The sequence below is a fragment of the Amblyomma mixtum genome, chromosome 5 (assembly GCF_055824585.1).
Source record: "Amblyomma mixtum isolate Tamu chromosome 5, ASM5582458v1, whole genome shotgun sequence".
Lineage (NCBI taxonomy): Eukaryota > Metazoa > Arthropoda > Arachnida > Ixodida > Ixodidae > Amblyomma > Amblyomma mixtum.
The window spans coordinates 89424774-89446706 of NC_143016.1; the positions used below are offsets into that span (position 1 = coordinate 89424774).

The 21933-nt window shown below is 49.0% G+C and overlaps 2 protein-coding genes across 4 annotated transcripts in view; one reads left to right on the forward strand and one right to left on the reverse strand.

Moving 5' to 3' along the window:
• Positions 1-21933, forward strand: part of Ih (hyperpolarization activated cyclic nucleotide gated potassium channel Ih) — a 415526-nt gene that overhangs the window by 217586 nt on the left and 176007 nt on the right. The gene's annotated exons all lie outside the window — the stretch shown is intronic.
• Positions 467-5100, reverse strand: LOC149342962 (V-type proton ATPase subunit E-like). Its single transcript, XM_089545519.1, has 3 exons — positions 4848-5100; positions 3886-4173; positions 467-869 (listed from the first exon to the last, which is right to left on the reverse strand). The coding sequence occupies exons 1-3, from the start codon at positions 4935-4937 to the stop codon at positions 555-557; spliced, it is 693 nt and encodes a 230-aa protein (XP_089401645.1). The 5' UTR covers positions 4938-5100; the 3' UTR covers positions 467-554.

The window sequence follows — 21933 nt, forward strand, 5'->3', positions numbered from 1 at the left end:
GGTAGCATAAGTTGTCTGTTCTCAGCATTACATGGCCTGCACATGTCCATTTACTGTGCTTAATTTAAGCTATGCTACTGGTTTGGTTTCTGGGGTTTAACGTCCCAAAGCGACTAAGGCTATGAGAGACGCCGTAGTGGAGGGCTCCGGAAATTTGGACCACCTGGGGTTCTTTAACGTGCACTGACAAAGCTATGATACTGACTAGTGTTTGTCCTGAACCCCATAAAAGGTAGGCCTGCGCGAATCTGACACGACAGGACTCAAGGAAACGAAAGACACCACGGGCGCAGACTTCCAACAGTCTGATTAGCGCAGTTCTACCTTTTATTGAAATGGATCGACTAGACCGCAAGAAAGCTCCACTGCCTAACCCGCTCTGCTCTTTTGCTGTGTCTACCGTCGCCTTATCCTCCTCCTTTCCATTGCTCGCTGCATTTTCCGTAACCTAATTGCCAGTCTCGAGTCAAATCGAATAGGGCAGCTTTATTTCACGAAGTGACCTCCGCCCTCACAGGTAGTGACTGCGAGAGAGCAGCGATGGCGGGGCGTCTCTAGTCGAAGAACTTGCGCCGCGGGTTCTCCCCGAACAGGCCCACTCTGATCTGGGGCTGCATGCGCTGCGAGATGAGCTCGAGGCGGCTCTCGAGTGTGTTCGACACCAGGATGCGCCCCTTGTTCGAGGCGAGCACCACGCCGCCATAGGATTCCTCGGGCAGGAAGTTCTTGGTATCCACGGACATCGCGACCTCCAGCTTGGTCCTCTGCTTGAACTTCTTGGCCGCGCCGTCCAGCACAGACTTGACGAGACCGACGTCCTTCTTGCGGCAAATCACCGCCACCTCCTTCTCCAGGGCTATGAGCAGGCCCTGGTGGACGGCGAACACGTCTGGTGTATATAACTGAAATCTGTTACGAGCGCTTCATGGACGGATGGCCAGAAATATAACGCTACGAACCCCGTGCACAACAATTAGTAGAAGTCTTCAGGCCATAGGGCTTGCTTTTAGGACATATTCTGGAGCCCTTAAGGCCTCTCTAAAGAACGAAAGGTCCTTGGGTGGGGACGACAGTCCTCACCAGCCTACATAAATTGACAGCTACAGCGCTGCCATTGTGTGACCAATAATATGGCTTAGAAGCGGACCCTTTGGCCTGAAGACCACATATCTCGGAGGCCAGTTTCTAGACGCGAACGACGAGCGAAAGTCTTTCCACGTTCACGAGAACATGAGGTTCAACAAACAATGCCGACTAGCATGAGTCGCTGAAAACACGTTTGCAGCAACAACAGCAGCAGCAACCAAACGGTGCTTACAGTCCGTCTGCGAACAGTGCGATGACTGCGCATTGGACCTTGCAGTGTAATTAACAGCAAATCTGGGCATGCTTACGGCTTATGTCTGAAGAAAACTGAGTATTACACTTTGGCATACATTTGTCTGCCTCAAATAAAATTTCCAGGCGTTATGAAACTACATCGTTTAGGCTTACTGGGTAAATCGTGAAATGAAGCGATAGCTGGTGTAAATGTCAGATTTATTTTAGCGCAAAAGCACTTCTAGCTGCATTGTCGGCGAAAGCCGTGGGATGACTGAAGCCTCCTGATGGGTCATGTGACTCAATTTGCAGCGCCTGTAAAAACAGCTGTGAACAGATTTGGCGACGGCCCTGAAAGTTGGGGATGTGATATGGCATACTCGGACATGGTCTATACCCAAATAAGGCATGGACCTCCCGAAATTTGCCCTTGGAATGACCTTGACCAAATTTGACTGACGGTGAATCTGAGTACGCATGGGTGGAAGACAGGCTTGACCTAGTCTCAAAATGGAATCGGCCGCGACGTCAATGCACGTTAAAGACCACCAGGTAATTGAAAATTTTCCGGAGACCTCCACTACGGCATCTCTTCCTTTCTTCCTTCACTCCCTCCTTTATCCTTTCCCTTATGGCGCGGTTTGGGTGTCGACCGAGATATGCGAGACATTTACTGCGCGTCATTTCATTACCTCAAAAACCAATTTTCTTTTTCCCACCTAAAAGAATGGGGTTGGCCCACCCCAGAAAATTTCAGAATTGAGTTGACCCACATTCGGAACCGACCTGTGACACCCACAGAATGGATCTGGCCCACCTCGAAATTTTGGGTGGCCCATGGTGCTTTCGCACAGTATTTCATGCTTAGCAATGCTAACCCGCCAGCCATTTTTTAAAAAATCTCCTTTCCGCGATTCCTTAATATTTCCCTTCTTGAAAAGCTCCAGGTGTCCACCTCCTGTAAGTCTGCTACCTTGCCTTTCCCTTATAGCTACTTGCAGCCCCGATGAATACGCGCTCTCTCCTGCTTCAGAAGAGCAAGGATTCTCGTGCTATGCTTCGAATCAAATGTGAAGCGTCATCACTGTGGATGAGCCCATCACGCCATCACGGGTGAGCCCACGCCCCACCTGGTCACGTGATAGTGGAATGGACTGACCCGTGACTAGGCGGCAGAAGGTGCCTCAAACAGCTCTCGTTTATATTCTTCAGCCGTGCGCGGACGCTTCAGGATATGGTCGTGACCGTGAAAGCGCTGCGTGTGCAAATCAAAGCTTCTTTCTACGCTAAGTGCACTGTGTTATGGCGCTGCGATCGGCATGAGCACGCTGCGGCGATTCAGTGGCTACGCGTTCCAGTGCTGAGTGCAGGGACGCGGGATCAAATCCCGGCTACAGCGACCGCGTTTCGGTAGAGGCGAAATGCAAAAGCCGCCCGTGTTCTAGCTGTGCGATGTCGGTGCGCTTTAAAGGGCACAAGGTTGTTGAAATTTTTCTGGAGCCCTTCCCCAAGGGGCTTCTCATCTTTCATTTCGTTGAGTCTTTCATCGCATCCCTGACTGCATGGTTGAGGTGTCCGCTGAGGGCTATAGTTACCGCGGCTTTCCGAGTTCCTGCCCCGCATACGACTCCGAACGACGACAGCTCGTGGCCGACCTCCGCACTCGGGCGGTCCTGCAGAAACGGATTCGCAGATACGGGTTGAAAGGGAAACACGTGGTATCGAATTTTGCCGCAGCCATCGTCGCCGCTGGTAGCTACGGCACGCGATTTTTCTTTCTTTAGCACCCGCGGTGACTCAGTAGTTACGGCACTCAGCTACTGACCCGAAAGAAGCGGGTTCGGTCCCGGCCGCGGCGCTCGAATTTCTATGGAGGCGCGGCGGCCGCGTTTCGATGGAGGCGAAACGCAAGAGGCGCCCGTGTGCTGTGCGATGTCAGTGCACGTTAAAGATCCCCAGGTGGTCGAAATTATTCCGGAGACCTCCACTACGGCACCTCTTTCTCTCTTTCTTCTTTCACTCCCACCTTCTTCCCTTCCCTTAAGGCGCGGTTCAGGTGTCCGCCGAGATATGTGAGACAGGTACTGCACCATTTCCTTTCCTCAAAAACCAATTTACCAATTTAAATTCTAGAGGCCCATGTACTGTGCGATGTCAGTGCACGTTAAAGAACCCCAGGCTGACGAAATTTCCGGATCCCTCCACTACGGCGTCCCTCGTAGTCTCAGTCATTTCGGGACGTTAAACGCCTATAAACCATAAACCAAACGCACGCACGCACACTTACGCACGAAATCGGCGCCTCATGGCATAGCATGACATGGCAAGGCACGGAATGGCATGACATGTCATGACACGGCACGGCACGGCAGCAGGTGACTGCACGAGGTGACTCGTCGAAGCTGTAACCGGTTTTTGAGGCGATCTTAGCTCACCGAGTATTCTACACACGACGCCCACGCGTATCCCCAACCCTCTTTCTCCCATCCTACTCCCCCCGGCGCTGAGCTGTGCTGCCATTAAGGGCAGCAAAGACGGCGTTCATAACCAGGCACTGCGCAATACCTCGAGGACGAGGTTCTCGAGCAGCGGCTTGTATCGCTTCTCGCTGGCCGCCAGGTGTTGCAGGCCCTTCTTGGCCTCGGCCAGCACCGCGACCACGTGCTCGTTCATGGCGCCCAGGAGGCGCAGGCGCGCCGCGTTCTTCACGTGCGAGCTCTGGATCTTGCGCTGGCGCTCGACCTGCTTCTCCCGCTTGTCGTACGAGTCCATGATGATGATGCGCTGCTCCTGGACCAGCCGCCCCTTCTCCGTGTTGAACTCCTCCTCGGCCTTGGCGTCGATCTCTTGCACCTTGGACGACCACGGAAGAGGGCGTCTCACTAAATAACACAGTTTTCACCTACGTCATAGCGGCCGCCATTTCTGGGCCCCGAAAGCACAGCGAAAGCCTCGGCGTCTTGTTAACCCGCCCATCACCAACCGGTCCCGTCTCCTTCCCGCGTTTCCTTTTTATTTTTTGCATAACATGAACTGGGGAAAAAGACCTGAACGTGATGTGGAAGCAGTGCATGCGCTCATCGGAATACTTGTTCGGGGAGGGGTATTTACGGGAGTAGACAACCTCCAGTGAACGCGCTCGAGCCGTTTAAGTCTGGCACACATCACATAGCACTGGCGCCTCACAGTCGCGTAAAACTAAAGGCATGTGCTGTTCTCGTGCACCTCTACTGGCGTCATACCCCTGAGTACCTCGCCAGCGTCGATAACTAAAACTACAACAGAGTGATACATTTACGTCCTGTCCTTTCCTGCTGACTTCAGCCAACGGCATCAATGACGTGCAACTAAATGGGCACCTTAAAATACCGCTGTCACTCTTTCCTTCGCTAACGTACTACAAAATGGGATTCTACAGTAACAAAGACATGTGCTCCTTGTCGCGGTGGAGCCTGCGTCACACCTGTCCTCAGCGCGCCAAGAAACAATGAAGGGGCGAGCATGTAGAGGCGTTCGTGTATGCATACCTTCTCGTTAGCCTCTTGTTCGATGAAGGCTAGCATGTGCTTGATCGGTTTGGAGACGTCGATGTCGCTGGGGCCAGGTCTGCCAGCCATCTCGGAGAGGACCGCGAGGTGCTTTGGAATTTAAGCGTGTCCTTGACGTTTAAAACGCGCCCAATCTACCACACCACGCTCCGTCGGCAGTCCTGCAGTCTACCGCCTCTTCTTCTTCGCCTCGTGCGGCGGTGATGATGATGATGATGATGTCCTCAGGCTGAATGGCACATACCCACGGCGGGGGATTGGCCAGGGTGCATAGCGGATACAAATGCTCCTTGGATTGGATTGGATTTGAGGCTCTTCGTCTTCCTTCGTCGTTTATGGTGTAGCGTTTCTCCGGCGTTTCTGTACTCTACTGGAAATATAGACAAGTGACGCCTCCACACGGAACTTAGGTGAATCATGAGGGCAGTAGGAGATATTTATCAGATTGTATTCACTTTATCCAATAGATGCTTTCGGAGCAACGCTATGCATAACGAGACAAAAATTCCCAGTAGAAACAGCAGTCGGAAACAAAGCTGATAAAAATCAGCAGTACTGAAGAAAACAATGATTGGAAGCTTTTCAAATAAAAAAAATTGTCAAGTTTATAAATTTGGATTGCAAAAATTGTGAACCTGTGATATAAGAATTGTAAAGGTAAGAAATTGTAAAAATAGACAAATAATCGGTTTGTAAAAGACAGCCTTCACCGGAACAATGAAGTCACCTTTGTACAACAAAAAAATGTCCATGACAGAAATATTCCGTTTACTATCGACAGCGATGAGTTGTAGCCAGAAAGATGCGGACAGCGTTTACGCTGTTTACATAACTATGTCGACATGACTATGTTTACGTAAGTCTGTTTACATAACTCTGTTTGCGCAACTCTATTTGCACAGCGTTCTAAGTCGACGCGCAAATAGGCTGTCCCTGCCTCCTAGTTGTCCTTTCATTAATCAGTGGCAAAACTTCCGTGTCGAAAAAAAAAATATACACATGCAAAAAATCCCGAATACTAGTAAACACTCATACACATATTTGTTTATTTATTTGATTTTTTTGGTTGTTACTGTTTCACATAATGACTTTCGGCAACGATCGTTTTTTTTTTTTCAGTAGGTACGTCCGAGCGGACCTGTTTCAAGGCCCATGCTTCGTAGCACAGAAGCTCTTCTAGAGCGGAGTTGAAGCGAGACAGCACAGCTTTCATACCACTTGTGTGATTGGCTAGAAGGCAGCTCAAAAACCATGTCTGTCTGCTTGCACTGGTTGACGCACTTCATCGTGATTGGAGGACGGAGTGTAACCGTTGCTGGAGTAAGCATTTTGTTAAGCAGGAAATCTCGAGTTTTGCGGTGCACGCAAATTACGGTGCACGAAAATTTTAGCGTCCGTCGTCAGTACAAACTAGGAGAAGAAAACCTTTGACGAACGCTGCTTCCGAACTTGGCGTCCGTGGGTTTCGAATCACGCGCGGCTTTGGTTGCGTTTCAGAGGCTTGACGAAATCGGCAGTTAATTTTTCAATTGTTTCAATTCAATTCAATTCTTTTTATTATCATTTCTTCAGCACAGTAGGTAGGTAGGTAGGAAAGACTTTTATTGCTCTAGAAAGGTGCTAGTAGCAGACGAGAAAGAAGAGGTCCATCTTCCTTCTTCTCACAGGGTCGGTGCCCCTATTCCAGGGCTCCGCTGAGCTTCGCTGCTCGTTGGGCGTGCTGGATCAGACCTTGTTGGCAACCCAGATCGCCGCTGGAGAGCCGGCTCTCCCACTGTTCTGCACTCGGATCTTTGCGAAAGTTGTCGTTTTTACTGCATTCCCACGTGATGTGGTACAACGATGGTTTGCTACCACACCACGGGCAAGTGTCCCCATATTGCGTCGGGTAAATCTTGCTAAGGATATGCAGGTTTGGGAATGTTCCTGTCTGCAATCTTCGCCAATACACTGCCTCTAGTTGATTTAGATCAGGATGAGGCGGCGGATAGCGGATCCGTACCCCCTTATAGTAGTTGAGAATGTCTGAGTACGTAGGGCTGACTCGGTCGGGTAGATCGTCCGATTGGGAGGAAGCTCGGCTCGTATACCCTCGAGCTACCTCGTCGGCGCGTTCGTTCCCGCCTATGTCGGTGTGTCCTGGCACCCAGTAAATGCTATGTGTGACTTTTGGTGGGTTCGCGCTCTGGAGGAGCCGGAGCGCGGCGCGACCTATGCGGCCGTTCATGTAGTTACGGCACGCTTCTCTCGAATCTTGAAGGATGGTAAGGGACATTTTGCTTCGATAACCGGCTACCGCCGCTAGAGCTACGGCCAGCTCCTCCCCTTCGGTTACCGTGCAATCCCTCACTGAGGCGCTAGCTAATTCCTTTAAGTTCGAATCAATAACTACCGCCACTGTGCTGTTATGTGAGCTTCCTGTATACGGCGCCGCGTCCGTGTATACCGTTGTGGATTTTGTAGCTAGATTTTGTTGTACATACCTCGCCCGGGCTGCCCTACGGGCCGCATGCAAGTTGGGGTCCATGTTCCGGGGAAGGGAGCGAACCTTTAGCGTCTGGCGAATTGAGTCCGGTATGCTCGCAGTACGATTCTCGAATTCCGCAGTTCGGCCTAGCCCCAGTCGCCTAAGGAGCGAGCGCCCCGTAGGAGTCTGCTGGAGCCTAGCTAACTGCGTGACCAGTTGGGCTTCTTTGATCTCTTCGAAGGTGTTGTGAATTCCAAGAGCCAGTAGTTTTTCGTTGGAGGTGTTCATTGGTAGATGCAGGGCTGTCTTGTAAGCTTTGCGGAGTATGGTATCTGCACTATCCACTTCTCCTTTGTTGAGGTTGAAGTACGGGAGGGCGTAACCCACGCGACTGACCACCAGGCTCTGAACCAGGCGCAGGGTATCCCCCTCTCGCATGCCGCACATAACATCACTGTCTGGATCCTTAGCCAAAGGCTAGTTATGGGTCCATGCAATAAAAGCAAAGAGATTAGTGAGGACAAATGCTTTCTACTGCATGCCAAAATCATACACATAAGAATGGTGGAAAAATGCAAAGCGTACAAGCAAGATGGTTCAAATTACAGAAATACAAGAGGGCTCATGACAAAAAAATAGAAGAGTGTGCAAAAAAACAAACATATGAAGGCAGGAACAGCATTCTTTATACAAAATAAACGCAGTTGCCTTAGAAGTGATTATTCAATGACATATGAATGGCAAACCCAACATAGACACTACAGAGAATAATAAGAGACAATCACTAAGCGATTTGCATTGTAAATAAGGTAATTATTTGTGACAGAAAAAAGGACTTCAGTGAAATATAAGGATTAGACGTTGCAAAGACTGCACAGGGGATTTTATTCCAAGCTTTTACCCCTTAATAGTCGAAGCGGCGCTGGCCATAGTCATTGCGAGGTGTAGGAACCAGAAATCTTCCCTGTGCTGCTGAACGGCTGTTAGTTGGGGCTCTATGGAATGTGTCGGATGATTGTGCGACGACTCCACACCCGTGCAACCCAACAACAGCTATCGCAGTCTTAAAAACAACGGATTGATTTTTGAGAAGAGAACACACGTGCGTTCGTAATAGCCGCGACAGTAACTAAGTTTTGGAGCTTCCTGTCCTGGCCGTCTATGCGCTCGTCCCAGACAGCGCGGAACAACGACACCGCAGCGAGAGGGACATGCAAGTTGCAAAACTCTTTATAACAATAAGCCGGAGCATTTCCAGCTGACCCCTCTACTGTCATTGTTCTAACTTATACGCAACAAGCATTACTCGGCTCACTGCCAGTGTACCGTTGTGATTCGCCTCAGGTGTAGAAGTGTGATGTGAAACTTTCGAAAGAACAGCTTTATTCTAGCTTTCACTAAACACTGCACAAAATCTACGCATAGTTAAAAAAAAAAGTTGAGTGAAAACAGCGATTTCGTGGTTCAGATCGTTGACATGAAACTACCTTTGTGAAGTTTGAAGTCGGAGGTTTATTTCAAAAATACGTTCAAGAATACAAATGCATATCATAGTAACAAAAGAGGTCCCCGAGAATTGCTGCTGTAGGCGGACCTCCTATAAAAAAATGGACCAATTAATAACATTTGTTAGCGACAGTAGTAACTAGCAAGACGGCACCAAGTGAAAGAAAAATGGCAGCCGCGGTGGCTCAGAGGTTATGGTGCTGGGCTGCTGACCCGAAAGACGCGGGTTCGATCCCGGCCGCGGCTGTCGCACTTCGATGGAGGCGAAATGCTAGAGGCTCGTGTACTGTGTGGTGTCAGTGCACGTTAAAGAACCCCAGGTGGTCAAAATTTTTCGGAGCCCTTCACTACGGCGTCCCTCATAGCCTGAGCCGCTTTGGGATGTCAAAGCCGTTACAAACCGAACCAAAACAATGTAAGAGGCATACAAGTTCACATTATGCTAGTATACTGACGATTAAAAATATACGTATTAAGTTGGCGTTTGAGTGACTACAAATACGATGCTAATTTCACATTATACGGTAAATAATTCCGGATTTTGATAGAAGAAAGTCCAATTGTTTGAATGCCGAAATTAGTACGAACTTTAGGAAGTAAAATGTTTCCACGAAGCAAAAAGCATTTAACATTAGGTTTAGTAATATTTTTCTTGTGAAAAAAAAAAGCAGCAGGAGGTTGCGATCATTCATGACGTGATATCGAAATACTACAAGGTTAACTTTCATTAGATCATGAATGCGAAGTATTTCAAGATCATGGTACAGCGGGGGTGTTGGAAAGTGACGGTTATTCCATGGCATTATTCTGATGGATTGAATGCGAAGGGGGCTTGAAGAGATGAGAGATACACGTGAGATCCTTAATCACAAGGTATGCAAAAATTTGAATGAGTATGAATAAATTAGTAGTAAAGTGTAACCAATGTGCGCAGGTTGAAAAGAACGACGAGTATAAAGCAATATTCTAGTGCTAACTGATGCCTTTTCTTGTAATTCCTGAATATGCATATACGGGATGCGAATTTATGTATAATTGGGATATATTTGACAGATTTAGAGACCGGGAACTAGATATCACGAAGCAATTAGCAACTGAGAAGTACACATCATGCCACAAAGTATTACCCAACCATACACGGAGTAGGACAGGGCCAGGCCTCTTCCAAAGAGCGAGTCAAATACAATAGGGGACCGCTTCGGCAGGGAGTTCTCTTGGGCTTTTTTAAGTCGGATCATCTATGGGCCCGAAAGCCCTCTCAACGAGCGTAGCGCACTACTCTATTACTGCCGTCTCAATGCCCACCTGTGGGTCCAGTCATGTGCTTCGGATAGGCAGGGACACAATTCCCTTTCGTGCGCTTCCGTGCTGCGTACCTATGGCAGGCGCCGCGGCGTCCCTGGCAGCGGATGCACTCTTCGTGCCCCGCTTCAAAGGAGAGTCAAGTTCTCCCTCTTTCTTTATTAAGCATCCTGCCTTGGACGCCTGCCCTAGCTTCTCAACCGAGGATCTACCATCTACGCACCGCATGCACGAGTGTGAGCGTCATACCGCACCCATCTGGTCTTACGGCGGTACCACTAACAGACACACCAAGGTTGCAAGCACCACTTCAGCTTTCGCTTCGTCCGCTCTCTCTTAGCGTACTGGTACGCCCGAAAACCTCAGAGTTTCCCAGAGGTGGCCCTGGTTTACCGGAGGAGGAGTGATGACAGACCCAGGTATAACTCCCGAGTGGTCCAAGGGCTCGGGTTAGACTGGGACGCCCCTACACCTGATGACTTTATAACCAGCGGTGATTTCAGTGCAGCGAATATCTGGCTGAGACTTGGCCGAAGCAGCCTATACCTATAGAATGCCACGGCGTATGAACCTTCCTGCTCCGCATCCTGCAAAGCGGTTTTCCAAAGACCGCACCCTAAGTAGTCTTTGCCGTAGCCTTCAATAGACTGGATTACAGGAGAGCGTGATCAATTTTCATTTTTGAAACAGCGCAACAAAGACGGGACGTGGAAACTGAGGGGTAAAGACAAACAGGCGCTGACTAACAACTGACTAACAAAGGAGAGCGTGACCTCTCCTAGCGTTACACCTAGGGTCTTCACGGCCTATGTCTGAACCCCGGTCGGTTAAAGGAGGTCGCAACTCGTTCTGGCATTATCCATGCCAGGGAGGATTAACCTCACCTGGGTATTCAACCCTGCGGTTGATTGGGTGTAACAGACAAAAGTCAGTCCTGGCCATCATATGGAAAACTACCAACGTACATTCCGGAGACACCTCTTCTGTCTTTAGGGAGCCCCATTGAGTTACAGAAGGGCATGACTTTTCCCAGCGACTACATGCAGGGAAAATTCAATCCCAGCTGCGTCTGAGGCCGCTGTGTACCACTTCCCGAAGACAGACAAGCACAGAGTCATCGTACCCCTTTATGAGATCACAGGCTCCGCCGTGATTTCAATCAGGGCCGCCTCGGGTGGCGGCTAACCCGTGTTATTCACAACCCATTCTCAGCCCGCCTTCGGCTTGCTTTACAGGCTCACGCCAACCGAGTCCGGCTGAAGGGACAGAGAATTTATGCACCACCATCTCCATCTCATAAATCGTAAAACATCGCGTAAAAAAACCCTGAAGCTTCTGCAGAACAAAGGCTTTATCACGTTGTTTGCAATTCGCATAAACTAGGTCATTTATCGGGGAGCACTGGGAATATACTTTCATGGATCCGTCGAATTGCCCAATCTCTTTTTTCCAGGTTGGCATGCGCAAGCATAAAGACCGAAATCGTAACCAAACTGAATAAAAGAAACAATGGCTTCTAAAAGCTTAGACCATTTTAGTTCGTTGGGGAAACAGTGGCAACGGATGGAGGTTTTTTCGCGATTCTTTGCCGGCTAAAGAATGTTACCGAGCCCAAGAAGTGACCCGAAGCTCAAATCTTAAATCCCGAGCAGAGCTCCCTTGCGTACGCAAGATTCCTTGCTGGCGACTCAGAACGGTGGGCAAGAGATTCCGCATACGAGGACGCCGATTGAGTTTGCGCCAATGCATGGCTCGTAAGTAGGTCAATAAAAAAAAAATCCGTCTCAAAAAGAACGCAAGGCGAACGAGATCTGCAAGCGTACGACCTCCTCGTTTCTTGATATGGCGGTTCGTTGGTATTCTATCACGATGTGCTCTTGCAGCTCTTTTTCTGAGGATCTCGTTGTCAGCTTTGGACAGCAATGCGCGATGCCCAGTGAGTGACCTGAGCCCATTTATATCTTGACCTGGAGGAATGCAAATATTCGTCAAATTTATATCTGTAGAAGAAGCCGGCGAAACCTGATACTTCTCTAGTATTCAGTTCAGGTTTATTGTGAGCTTTAGTACTTTACGAGGTGTACCAGACAGCCCCAAAATGGTTAAGGAAGTACCAGAATCACAAATATATGCACGCCTCCAAAACATGCCATAACGATGGCACTCTATCTTGTCTGTACTTCGTGATTCGCTGTCCTCGTTCTGGGGCAGTTCCCCTACGAATTATCGGGGGAGGGGAATATCCAAAGCAAAACTTTGTGAGATTGCTTCGTGGGGGAAGGAAGTACGCCTCTCCGTCTCAGAATCTCCACCGTAGGCGACAGCTAGGCATGTCGCGTGAACTGGGATCATTTCGAGTAGCATAGCGGTATTCACCACGCGCGTAAGAAGGAAATGCTGTCAGGGCGAGGTGCGAATCGGGTGTAATCAGTTTTCGGCGACGAACACGAGTCCTCGGCAGATTGGTCTCAAGGCCCAGCGTACAGGACATTCTATAAAGGCGTTCACTCGTTCGGCTGGAACGATGATAAGCGCACGCGAGCGCCGCCTATGTCTTCGCACTTGTCTCGCTTATTTGCGTCACCCCTTTCGTTATCAGGAGAGAGCCGGAAACTAAGACTAGGTTGATTAAACTAAGAAAAGTTTAATCGACAAATTAGAGCGCATCCAAAAACTAGCAGTGAGGTTTGTCTATTCAAAGTATTCACGCCAAACTAGCGCAAACAGTCTAATAGTTAAGTCAAATTTACAAAGCTTGTCACAGAGAAGAATCATTTCAAGATTAAAGTTTTTGTTCCAACTTCTTCACGGTCACTTCAAAATAGCCAATTCACAATACTTACACCCGCCATTCAAACACTCGTCTAGAACAAACCATAGTAAAACACTTCGTCAACCAGTCAGCCGTGTAAATGTCCACAGGAACTCCCTGTTTCCAGATGCTATATCACATTGGAATAAGTCGCCTGAACATGCGGTGAAGTGTACGTCCGTGGAACTATTTCTTAATTATATCGAAAAAATGGACTTTTCTATTTAATTCTCTTCTACTCTTTTTGTGTTTGGGTCAGAGAACATCTCTGTATTTTTGAATTTTTGTTTTTACTCTGTTTGATCAATGATGCATTGTAAACACTCCTGCATGGGCCCGAAAAGGGCCTGCAGTATGTTCAAATAAATAAATAAATAAATAAAGACGGACGAAAGAAAGTCTAACAATGAAATGTAATTTTATGCTTGTTTCGACTGTCTGTGCAGGCGCAGAAAGAGGAGTCACAGTATACCGCTAGCGTTGACTAACGGCTATCATACTCAAGAAATTTTATTACTATAACATGGATAAATGTAGAGTGGAATTAAAGTGAAACTGTCCTAGGCAGCCACCGACGGCATATGCAGTAGGATTAGACAAAAAATTAGGGGGACACTCAAGCTCCACTTTGTGGGTAGGATGCGACAGCGTTAAAGGTGCACTGAAGAGGAGTCTTAACTCGTCATTTTGCCGCGGGAACTCGATCTACACGTTCCGAGCATTCTTAGAAACTTCGACTTACTGCCCTGTGTGGCCGATTTCCCTAATCAAATCGAATTAACGTCGGGCTCCCAGCTTTATTTTTTGAATTCTCCCCGTACGGTGGGCGGAGTCGACCAACGCGTGGAGTGCCTTTCAGCCAGCTCCGTGGAGGCTTTGCTTTCGCTTTATTTTGTTTTTTAGGTTTTCGTGAATAAATAGTTTCATTCGCAGATGATACAGCCGCAAAATAAGCCCACGGAAATAGAAATACGTGCAGTCTATTTGTTTCTACGGATTACTGCGTATTACTCCGCCGATGACAGAGCGGCAAGCCGCCACGGGACCGGGTGAAAGGCACTCCACGCGTTGGTCGACTCTGCCCACCATACGGGGAGAATTAAAGAAAAAGGCAGGAGCCAGACGTTAATTCGATTTAATTAGGTAAATCGGCTACACAGGGCAACAAATCGAAGTTTCTAGGAATGCTCGGAACATGTATATCGAGTTCCCGCGGCAAAAAGACCAGTTCAGATTACTCTTCACTGCACCTTTAATGGTTATTCGGTAATTTTTTACCCCACTTTCTAATTACACACTGAGTAGCATGGAACAATATGCGCACTAGACCACGTGATACAACACAAGACACACAAGGTCTCCTTTTAACCGCGCCGCACGAACCTGCTTCAATGGCCTAGGGATAGCGTGTCCAACCCTCAATGCAAGTGTCATAGGTTCGATTCCTAACTGATTACCCCCGTATTCTTTTCAGCGCAATTGATTTACTTTCCATACTTATATGCCACAATGACATTTAGGTCATACTATGACCTCAAAGGCACAGCTTATCTCCAGTTTTAATTATTTTCATTTCACACCTGAAGGTGTGATGTCACAACCCACTCGACCAATCCTGAACGACGCGCAGCTTTTCCTCCGAACATCCGCTCTAAAGCTCTCGCGTTTAAACCGCAATGTTGCCTTGGTATTTGCTTCGAAAGTACTAATATTGCGTGTTGGTAGGACACCCGAACCAGCTCTTATTGCTGCAGTCTTCGTGACTGCAGCTGTTTGTACCAAAAACAGTAAATAGAGAAATAAGCGACGCGCCTTTTCTGGTTTATGGCTGATGGAGGTTTAACGTCCCAAAGCTACTCAGGCTATGAGGGACGCCATAGTGAAGGGCTCCGAAAGTTTCGACCGCCTGGGGTTCTTTAACGCGCACTGACATCGCACAGTACACGGGCATTTTCGTAGAAGGTAGTAAAGCGCTGTGGTCTGTACTCATACATAGCTGATAACAAGTCACGTGTCTTGACAAGTGAACATACTGTCGTACCGCGGAGCATACGTTTTTGGGGTTCGATTCTTGGCCGTGGAATCGGCAAGGAAATGTGAAAACACTTGTCTACTACGACTTCGGGGCGCTTTAAAGAATTCCGGGGGATCGGCTGCCCACCATTTATCACCGAGTGGTGTGTTGTCGGCGCATGAAAACTCACTAAAATTTGTTATATAACGACATGACGCATTTGACTCCACACTACGGCTTTTAACACGCACTCATTTAGTGAAACAAACATGCAGCCCTTTGTTTTCTGCAACTCGAAAGTACTACACGGACGTACTAAAAACTAAGAACTTAGTGCGTCTAAGCTAAGCTGGCACGGGGTGGAGGATCATGAAGCAACCGCTACGACTCGCCATATATCCACCTCAAGCGTGAAGCAATCCAGTTTCAATTGCTCGCCACGTTTCCCCCCCCCCCCCCCCCCCCTCTATTATCTTGTTCCCAGCGCAAACACGTGCACCGTAGGTGCCTTCTTCAAATCGATGCCCCTTTCCGCCACGTATATATAGTCGACCCTGGCGCACTACGGAGCCGTGTTCGCGAGCTCACACCACCCCATTATTTTTAGTGGTGGCTGCAGCCAGTGTAAAGGTGGCTCTATTCTTCTGGGACAGTGCTGCGCGGCGCTTTTGGCGCAATGGCCAATCGCGGAGCGCGCGAGCAGCATGCGAAAGGAGCGCGCTGAGCGGGCCGTGCCGGCATTTCGGCGTCGCCATGGCGACGGCCTCGAGCGAAAGTGCACTGCTTTTTTCCGCCGTCCCCCGACACGTCCTGAAATGAGTCGGACAGGGCCTTTCCCCCCCCTTTCCCTTCCAACCATATACCCACAGCGCTCTTCTTTACTTCCTTCGAACCAAGAATGACCTTCTAATAACGATCCGAGGCGGGGGCGCCAGCCGTGAGAACGGGAAGAGGGGTGCAACGTTTTGGCCTACTGACCACACCGGCGCCAAGTTTGCCACGCAGGTGCTATTGCTGGACCCGTCGTGCGCGCACACACACGCACGCGCGCACCCTCACCGCTGTACAGCACGGCGGCGCGTCGGTTCTGGGATTTGGGTTTGCGCGTGTGACGCAGATAAGCGCGGTTGAAAATGGAAGTCCCCTTACGTGCTTGCTTCAGTCTGTACCGCACTGCGTGGTGTCCAGTCACGTAGTCGCGATGACGATACAGGAGAGAAACGGCAGGCAAGGATTGACGTCGCGTTGAGGTGGCTTCTCAGTGCGCCTCTTGGACGCGTAGACAAGAGGAGTGGTAGTACTTTTGGGCGCTTACTATCATACTGGTGTACTGCAACTTTCCCCGAGTTAATCACCGTTGCCGTTAAACACCTCTTGCCTTTGCGTGAAACGCTGTTCATAGAGCGCACAGAGTTGACAAGAGGGCCATTTAGAGTACGTGGCTTTCAGATTGCCTTCCAAGGCCATTTGGTTGGCGTCACTTGGTTTAAGACGTACATTTTGGGCTTCGGGCTGTTCAGGATACTAACAAGCTGCGACATATTCATGAATATTTTCAACAGTTTTACACTCTGGGCAATGTTGGGGAGGGTAGTCTAACTATCCTTGGGGATATAGGCACATAGATATTTTGAAGGCCTTCGAACCGATTGCCCAACGACTCGACGGCCAGTTGAGAACCAATAGAGCTTATTCACGTGGCGTCAATAGCGCGGCACGCCTATTTATTTATTTAATTATTTATTTCCTCAAAGGTCTCGGTTGAGACATTACATGAGGGAGTGGACGGTATCTGGCAAACAACGGTAAAAAATGTTAAGATGAAAGGTTGGCGATGCTCCGCTTGAATTCTAGTGGGTTGATGATAATGGCAACTTCGGTGGGCAGGTCATTCCAGTCTCGTGCAGTACGCTGAAAAAATGACTGCTGAAATGTCACAGTATGGGCTTGTAGGGGATACACTGCGTTACTGTGGCTGAACCGGGCGATGCGGTGGGCTCTTTTTATTTAGGGGTTATCAAGAGGCAAAGAATGGAAAATTTTATGAAAAAAGTTAAGACGTGCTATCTTACGGCGCGAGGATAGGGGGGGGGGGGGGGGGGGGGGGTCAAGTTTATTCGACTTTTTGGTGCTGAGATGCTTGAGTGGTAGGAATAATTAGATAGAATGAATCGTGTTGCGCGGTTCTGAACCAATTCGAGGGCGTTAGTAAGATTATTGTGGTGCGGATCAAAAATAGCGTTAGCATACTCAAGCTTGGGACGCACAAAGGTTTGAAAAGCAAGCTGTTTAATAGGGGGAGGAGCGAGTGAAAGGTTACGGCGTAAATAACCTAGAGCACAATTAGCAGAATTTATTATGTGATTAATATGACAGGTTCAAGTTAGGTCACGCGAGATATGCACACCAAGATATTTGAATGATTCGGATGTTCGAATCTGCAGGTTGTTAATATTATAATTAGGCGCTACGTAATTACGACGACGGTGAATGGACAATAACACGGTTTAAGAAATATTTAATGACATGAGCCATGTTTTACACCAGTCCTGTATGCGAATAAGGTCAGTTTGTAATGCGAAATGGTCGGTGTAGTTAGTAATTCCTCGGTAAACGACACAGTCATGGGCAAAGAGTCGGATATGAGACCGTTGTTGCTTATACAGGCAACCACGGCACGCAACAGGATGGCGGTCCCTTTGTATCACGTTCACGCAATCCAGACAATCCTGTAGTCCGGCACATCCAATAACGACCCTCGCCCCAAGGCATGGCGAAGGGGTCTTACGTCAGCGCCCTTCGACACAGCTATTAGAGAAGCGAGGATGGCTGCCTCCTCCCCACCTCCCTTTGTGCAGCGCCTTTTAAACCTGCGAGCACGCCTCAGTTAAATATTTTATTCCCGCACCTTTCAACAGGTGGTTGGTGGGCTACAGAGGGGAGCAAATAGGAGCCTCACGCAGGAGCCTCCTACCGGCCACCAAACTGATAGTGTATTCACTGTACTGTATACACTGTGATAGTGTATGGACCCAATATGGTCCGTAGAGTATAGACCCGATAGGGTCCATACGATAGGGACCCTATCGGGTCTATACTCTACGGACCATATTGGGTCCATAGTGGCTACGGACCATATTGGGTCCATAGTGGCTATGGACCCTATTGGGTCCATAGCCCACCGAGTCAACGGAGTAGAACAGGACACGATCGAGATTTCGGAAGCCTTTATAAGTGACGGTAGCGTGCACCCGCGTACGTGGGGCACTCACCGCTACGCGCTGAGGAGCAAAATTAGTGCAGTATGAGTATTTGGAAATAACTTAGGAATACATTATATATTTTTCTCATAAAATATAGCACGCACAAAACATCGTAACAAGCACAATATCGTTGTCTCCAGTCATATTTCTGCACTAAAGCATACCATGGAAGGCTCCCTGTATAGTGATGTAATCCAGGCGGGCCTGATCAGCGTAAACCTCGGAGTGGTCGGTCTCTTGGGGCGGTGGAGGAGGGAGCAACATGATCATCGGTGCCACCTCTCCGCCCTGATGGGAAAAGGAGTGGCAAAACCAACTGTACCACCTTCTCACTCCAGAGGAGAAAGGGCACACCTCTTCCCATGGTGGAGATTGGAGAGGGGAGCATATAAACCATAACTGCGACCTCCTCATTCTGGAGTTGAGTGGAGAGGGGAGAATCTATCCCGGCGGAGATTGGAGAGGGGTGCGGCAGAACCAGTGGTGCAACCTCCCCAACCCTGTGGTGAATGGAGACGGGAGCGGCAAAACTATCGCGGCTACCTCCTCATTCCGGTGGCGCGTGGAGACGGACGTGGTAAAACCATCACTGCCAACTTTCCAACCATGACGGAGCGTAAAACGGCAGAACCATTGCAGCCACCCCCCCCCCCCCCCCCCCGTCCCCTCCCTTCGGGAGATTATTGTAAACGAGAGCGACGCAACCATCACTGCCACCACCCCACCCCGGTGGAGAGCAAAAATTGTGAGAGCTTTTCGCTGTTTTTTTTTTCGCCTTTGTATCATCAGTGCAATACGAAACGGATGCAATATAGATTCGTCGTAAGTGCCGCTGGCAATATGAGTGACTAAAGAGCAGGAAACTCAAGAAATTCCTCAAAAAATCACCTATACCGCTAGGAACAGGACACGATGGTAGTGCCTTGCCCTCTTTGTCCTGCGCTTTCCTGATCACCGTCCAGTTAAACCAACTTGATGAAGGAAGCTTCTTAGTACTCGGTGACGATTTGTATTTCCTGAGGTTAGTACACTCAGCCTGCCAAGCTGCGCACCTAAAATAAACACTAATACAAATACTTTTTCCAGCTTTCAGGTAGGTCGCAGCTCAAGAGGGGAACATTGAAAATGGAGATTTTAGTTCCCAGTTCGGCAATAAAACTGTATTTATTATTAATAATATTTATCTATTTAAAGCGAAGTGTCTGAAAAAACGAAAACATCACGCAAAATCATTGTCGGTTTCTTGGGCAACTAAACTTGAAAACGTGCTTTGAAACATATCCTCCTCCCACTGCCTTCCAACATCTAAGCAAGACAGAGAAAAGCGATTGCCCAAGCTTAGGCGGGATTCCCGTCTCTATTGCTGTCTAATTTGGTGACTGGGCTTATTCGGCTGGCGCGGCTCGCGTCGTCGACCGTATATTGTGAATCAGGCGATGAGTGTCGTCACATCTGTTGCCAAAGTGGTATGTCGAACTTCTTACGTCAAAGAAGACGAGCGAAGCGCCTTCTAGGCACTCAATTGCTAGGTCTGCGAATACGTGCTGAAGTTTCGAGGACTGAAATGAAGTACAGCAGAACTGAATTTTTGAGTAGCATGTTCGTGCAACTCAAAGAGGAGAACTTCCCAGCAGACGTCACCCGTCAGCCCTCTACCGGCTCGTCCTAAATGTATATCCTTGCCCTGAAATTTCAAAAAAAAAAAAAAAAACTCCTAACCAAAGCAAGGTGAAGCACGAGGGAACTTTTCCCCCTGAAACCTTTTCCTTCTGAACTTTTTTTTCTCTGTAAGAGACGAAAGCTTGAATCCACACCTGCCGACGCGTGTCATTAGCCCTCCACTCTGACTTTCGCGGACTTCGGTAAGTAAATGTGACGGGCGCGCCTGCAAATGCAATGCATTCTAGTTGCGAAACACGAAGGGTTTCGACTTGAACCACAGCAGCGGCCAAAACGGGGCAACGCCGCGTTTCGTCGTCTTTGAGAGTTTGCGCTGACCTTTCGTTCCCCTTACACCCCTGTCTCTGAGATAAAAGAAGCAAAATGAATGTCATGAACACCAGCAGATTTACTGCCCGACAGCTCGCTGCGCGCCATCGACGCCAAACGGCCGTCCGACGTGCGTGCGCACGGTCGAGATGTTCGAGACGCCCTCCTACGCCGAACCTCTTACCTCGCGAATCACTTTTCACCCCCGCAGCTGAGCATAGGCGCGCGCTCTCCAACCACCCTAAGCGCGCAGGCCGGAGCCCAACACCCAGAGAGCGCTGCATAGCCAGGCGATCGGCCCTAAGTTGATATTAAACGTCGTAAATCGCCGCAGGCACGAAGCGCACAGTCAATGGCAGCCAGGCCACATGCATCGTTCCCAAGGGGCCACTTCTCCATTGGCCCGTTGATCTCGGTCATGTTTGCGCTGCCCACGGCGCTCAACCCTGCGCAATATGCTTGAATCGAAGAGATTTATTGCCTGAATGTTCCCACCAAGAATGCTACAAGTTTAAAGCGCTGAGGAGAGTGGGAAGGCGGTTGTTTCTCAACGGTCGAAGGCAATGATTCCCCAGGGGGCCGACTTTCCAGGGGTTTCTTTATGGGTCCCCTGACCACCTATAGCATTCGAGCTCGTTTCGCGTTAAGTGGTGAGAAAACAAAAACTCAACAATATGTATTGTCCCGGGTCATGCATGCGCGTTGCGCCATGGGCTTTCTCGGTGCACTTTGTCTCCAGAGCGGTGTATATAAACGCTGTCCAAACAAGCGTTGCGGCTTGCTGTTATGTAACAGTTGTGAAGCGCTGACTTCCTACGCAGTACGTTGCGTCGAAACCTGTTACGTCACAGTCCGCGCTAATCTGGGGTATGTTGCAACATTTATCGACGATGTGATTTCGGCAGCAGGTATTCTTTTTTGGTGAGCAACCTAAGTCGATGTTGTTAGAACTTTTTCTACTACCCGAATGTGTATCGTCGATAGGGCCAAAACGATCTGTGTGTGATCTGCGCTTTCAACGCACAGGGCGTCCACGTTTGTTGCGAATCCTCGAAATGAGCTGTCGCTTCTAAGTTTCAACATATCTGTGCCCCTCAATCACGTGGTGCCATTTCAGGACACATGATGCCCGCCGTATTGACTGAAGGTTGCTGGGAGTCGTCGCATTGATTCCCATGCCGACTGCGAATGGAAATCAATGTTTGGCCGCGACCTCGGACTATATAAATTGGCCAAGTCTTCAGGGTGACCGATGTGCGCAAAAGCCGGTAATGTTTTCACCGAGAGCCGCACGCCACCGCTCACTGACATATATAGCCCGACACGACGAGACGCGTATTAGCGCGATCGCTTCTAGCTGTTTTCAGTAGGCTTTCTTTTCAGCAACTGCTGACTAGTGCAGAAAAAAAAGCCAAATAAGAATAAACAAAAAAACACGTCAATCGGTGGTCGGGCGTCCTTCGTAAGTGCGCCCATGCAGATGTGCTCTCTAGTAGGTCGGAACGCTCGCCATTACGAAAGCTCTTTCCTTCTTTATCAAAAGGGGAAGAGAACTAGTGCGGAGAATGCTGAGACAAGCGCAGCAAGGAAACATTGAGAAGGGCAAAAGGGACTAAATATAGAGGACGGTATAACCGCAGGAATCGAAGCGAACAGAGCAAAGCAGAAAAAAAAAATGCGAGGGGGGGGGGGGGGGGGGGGTAGGTGAAAGC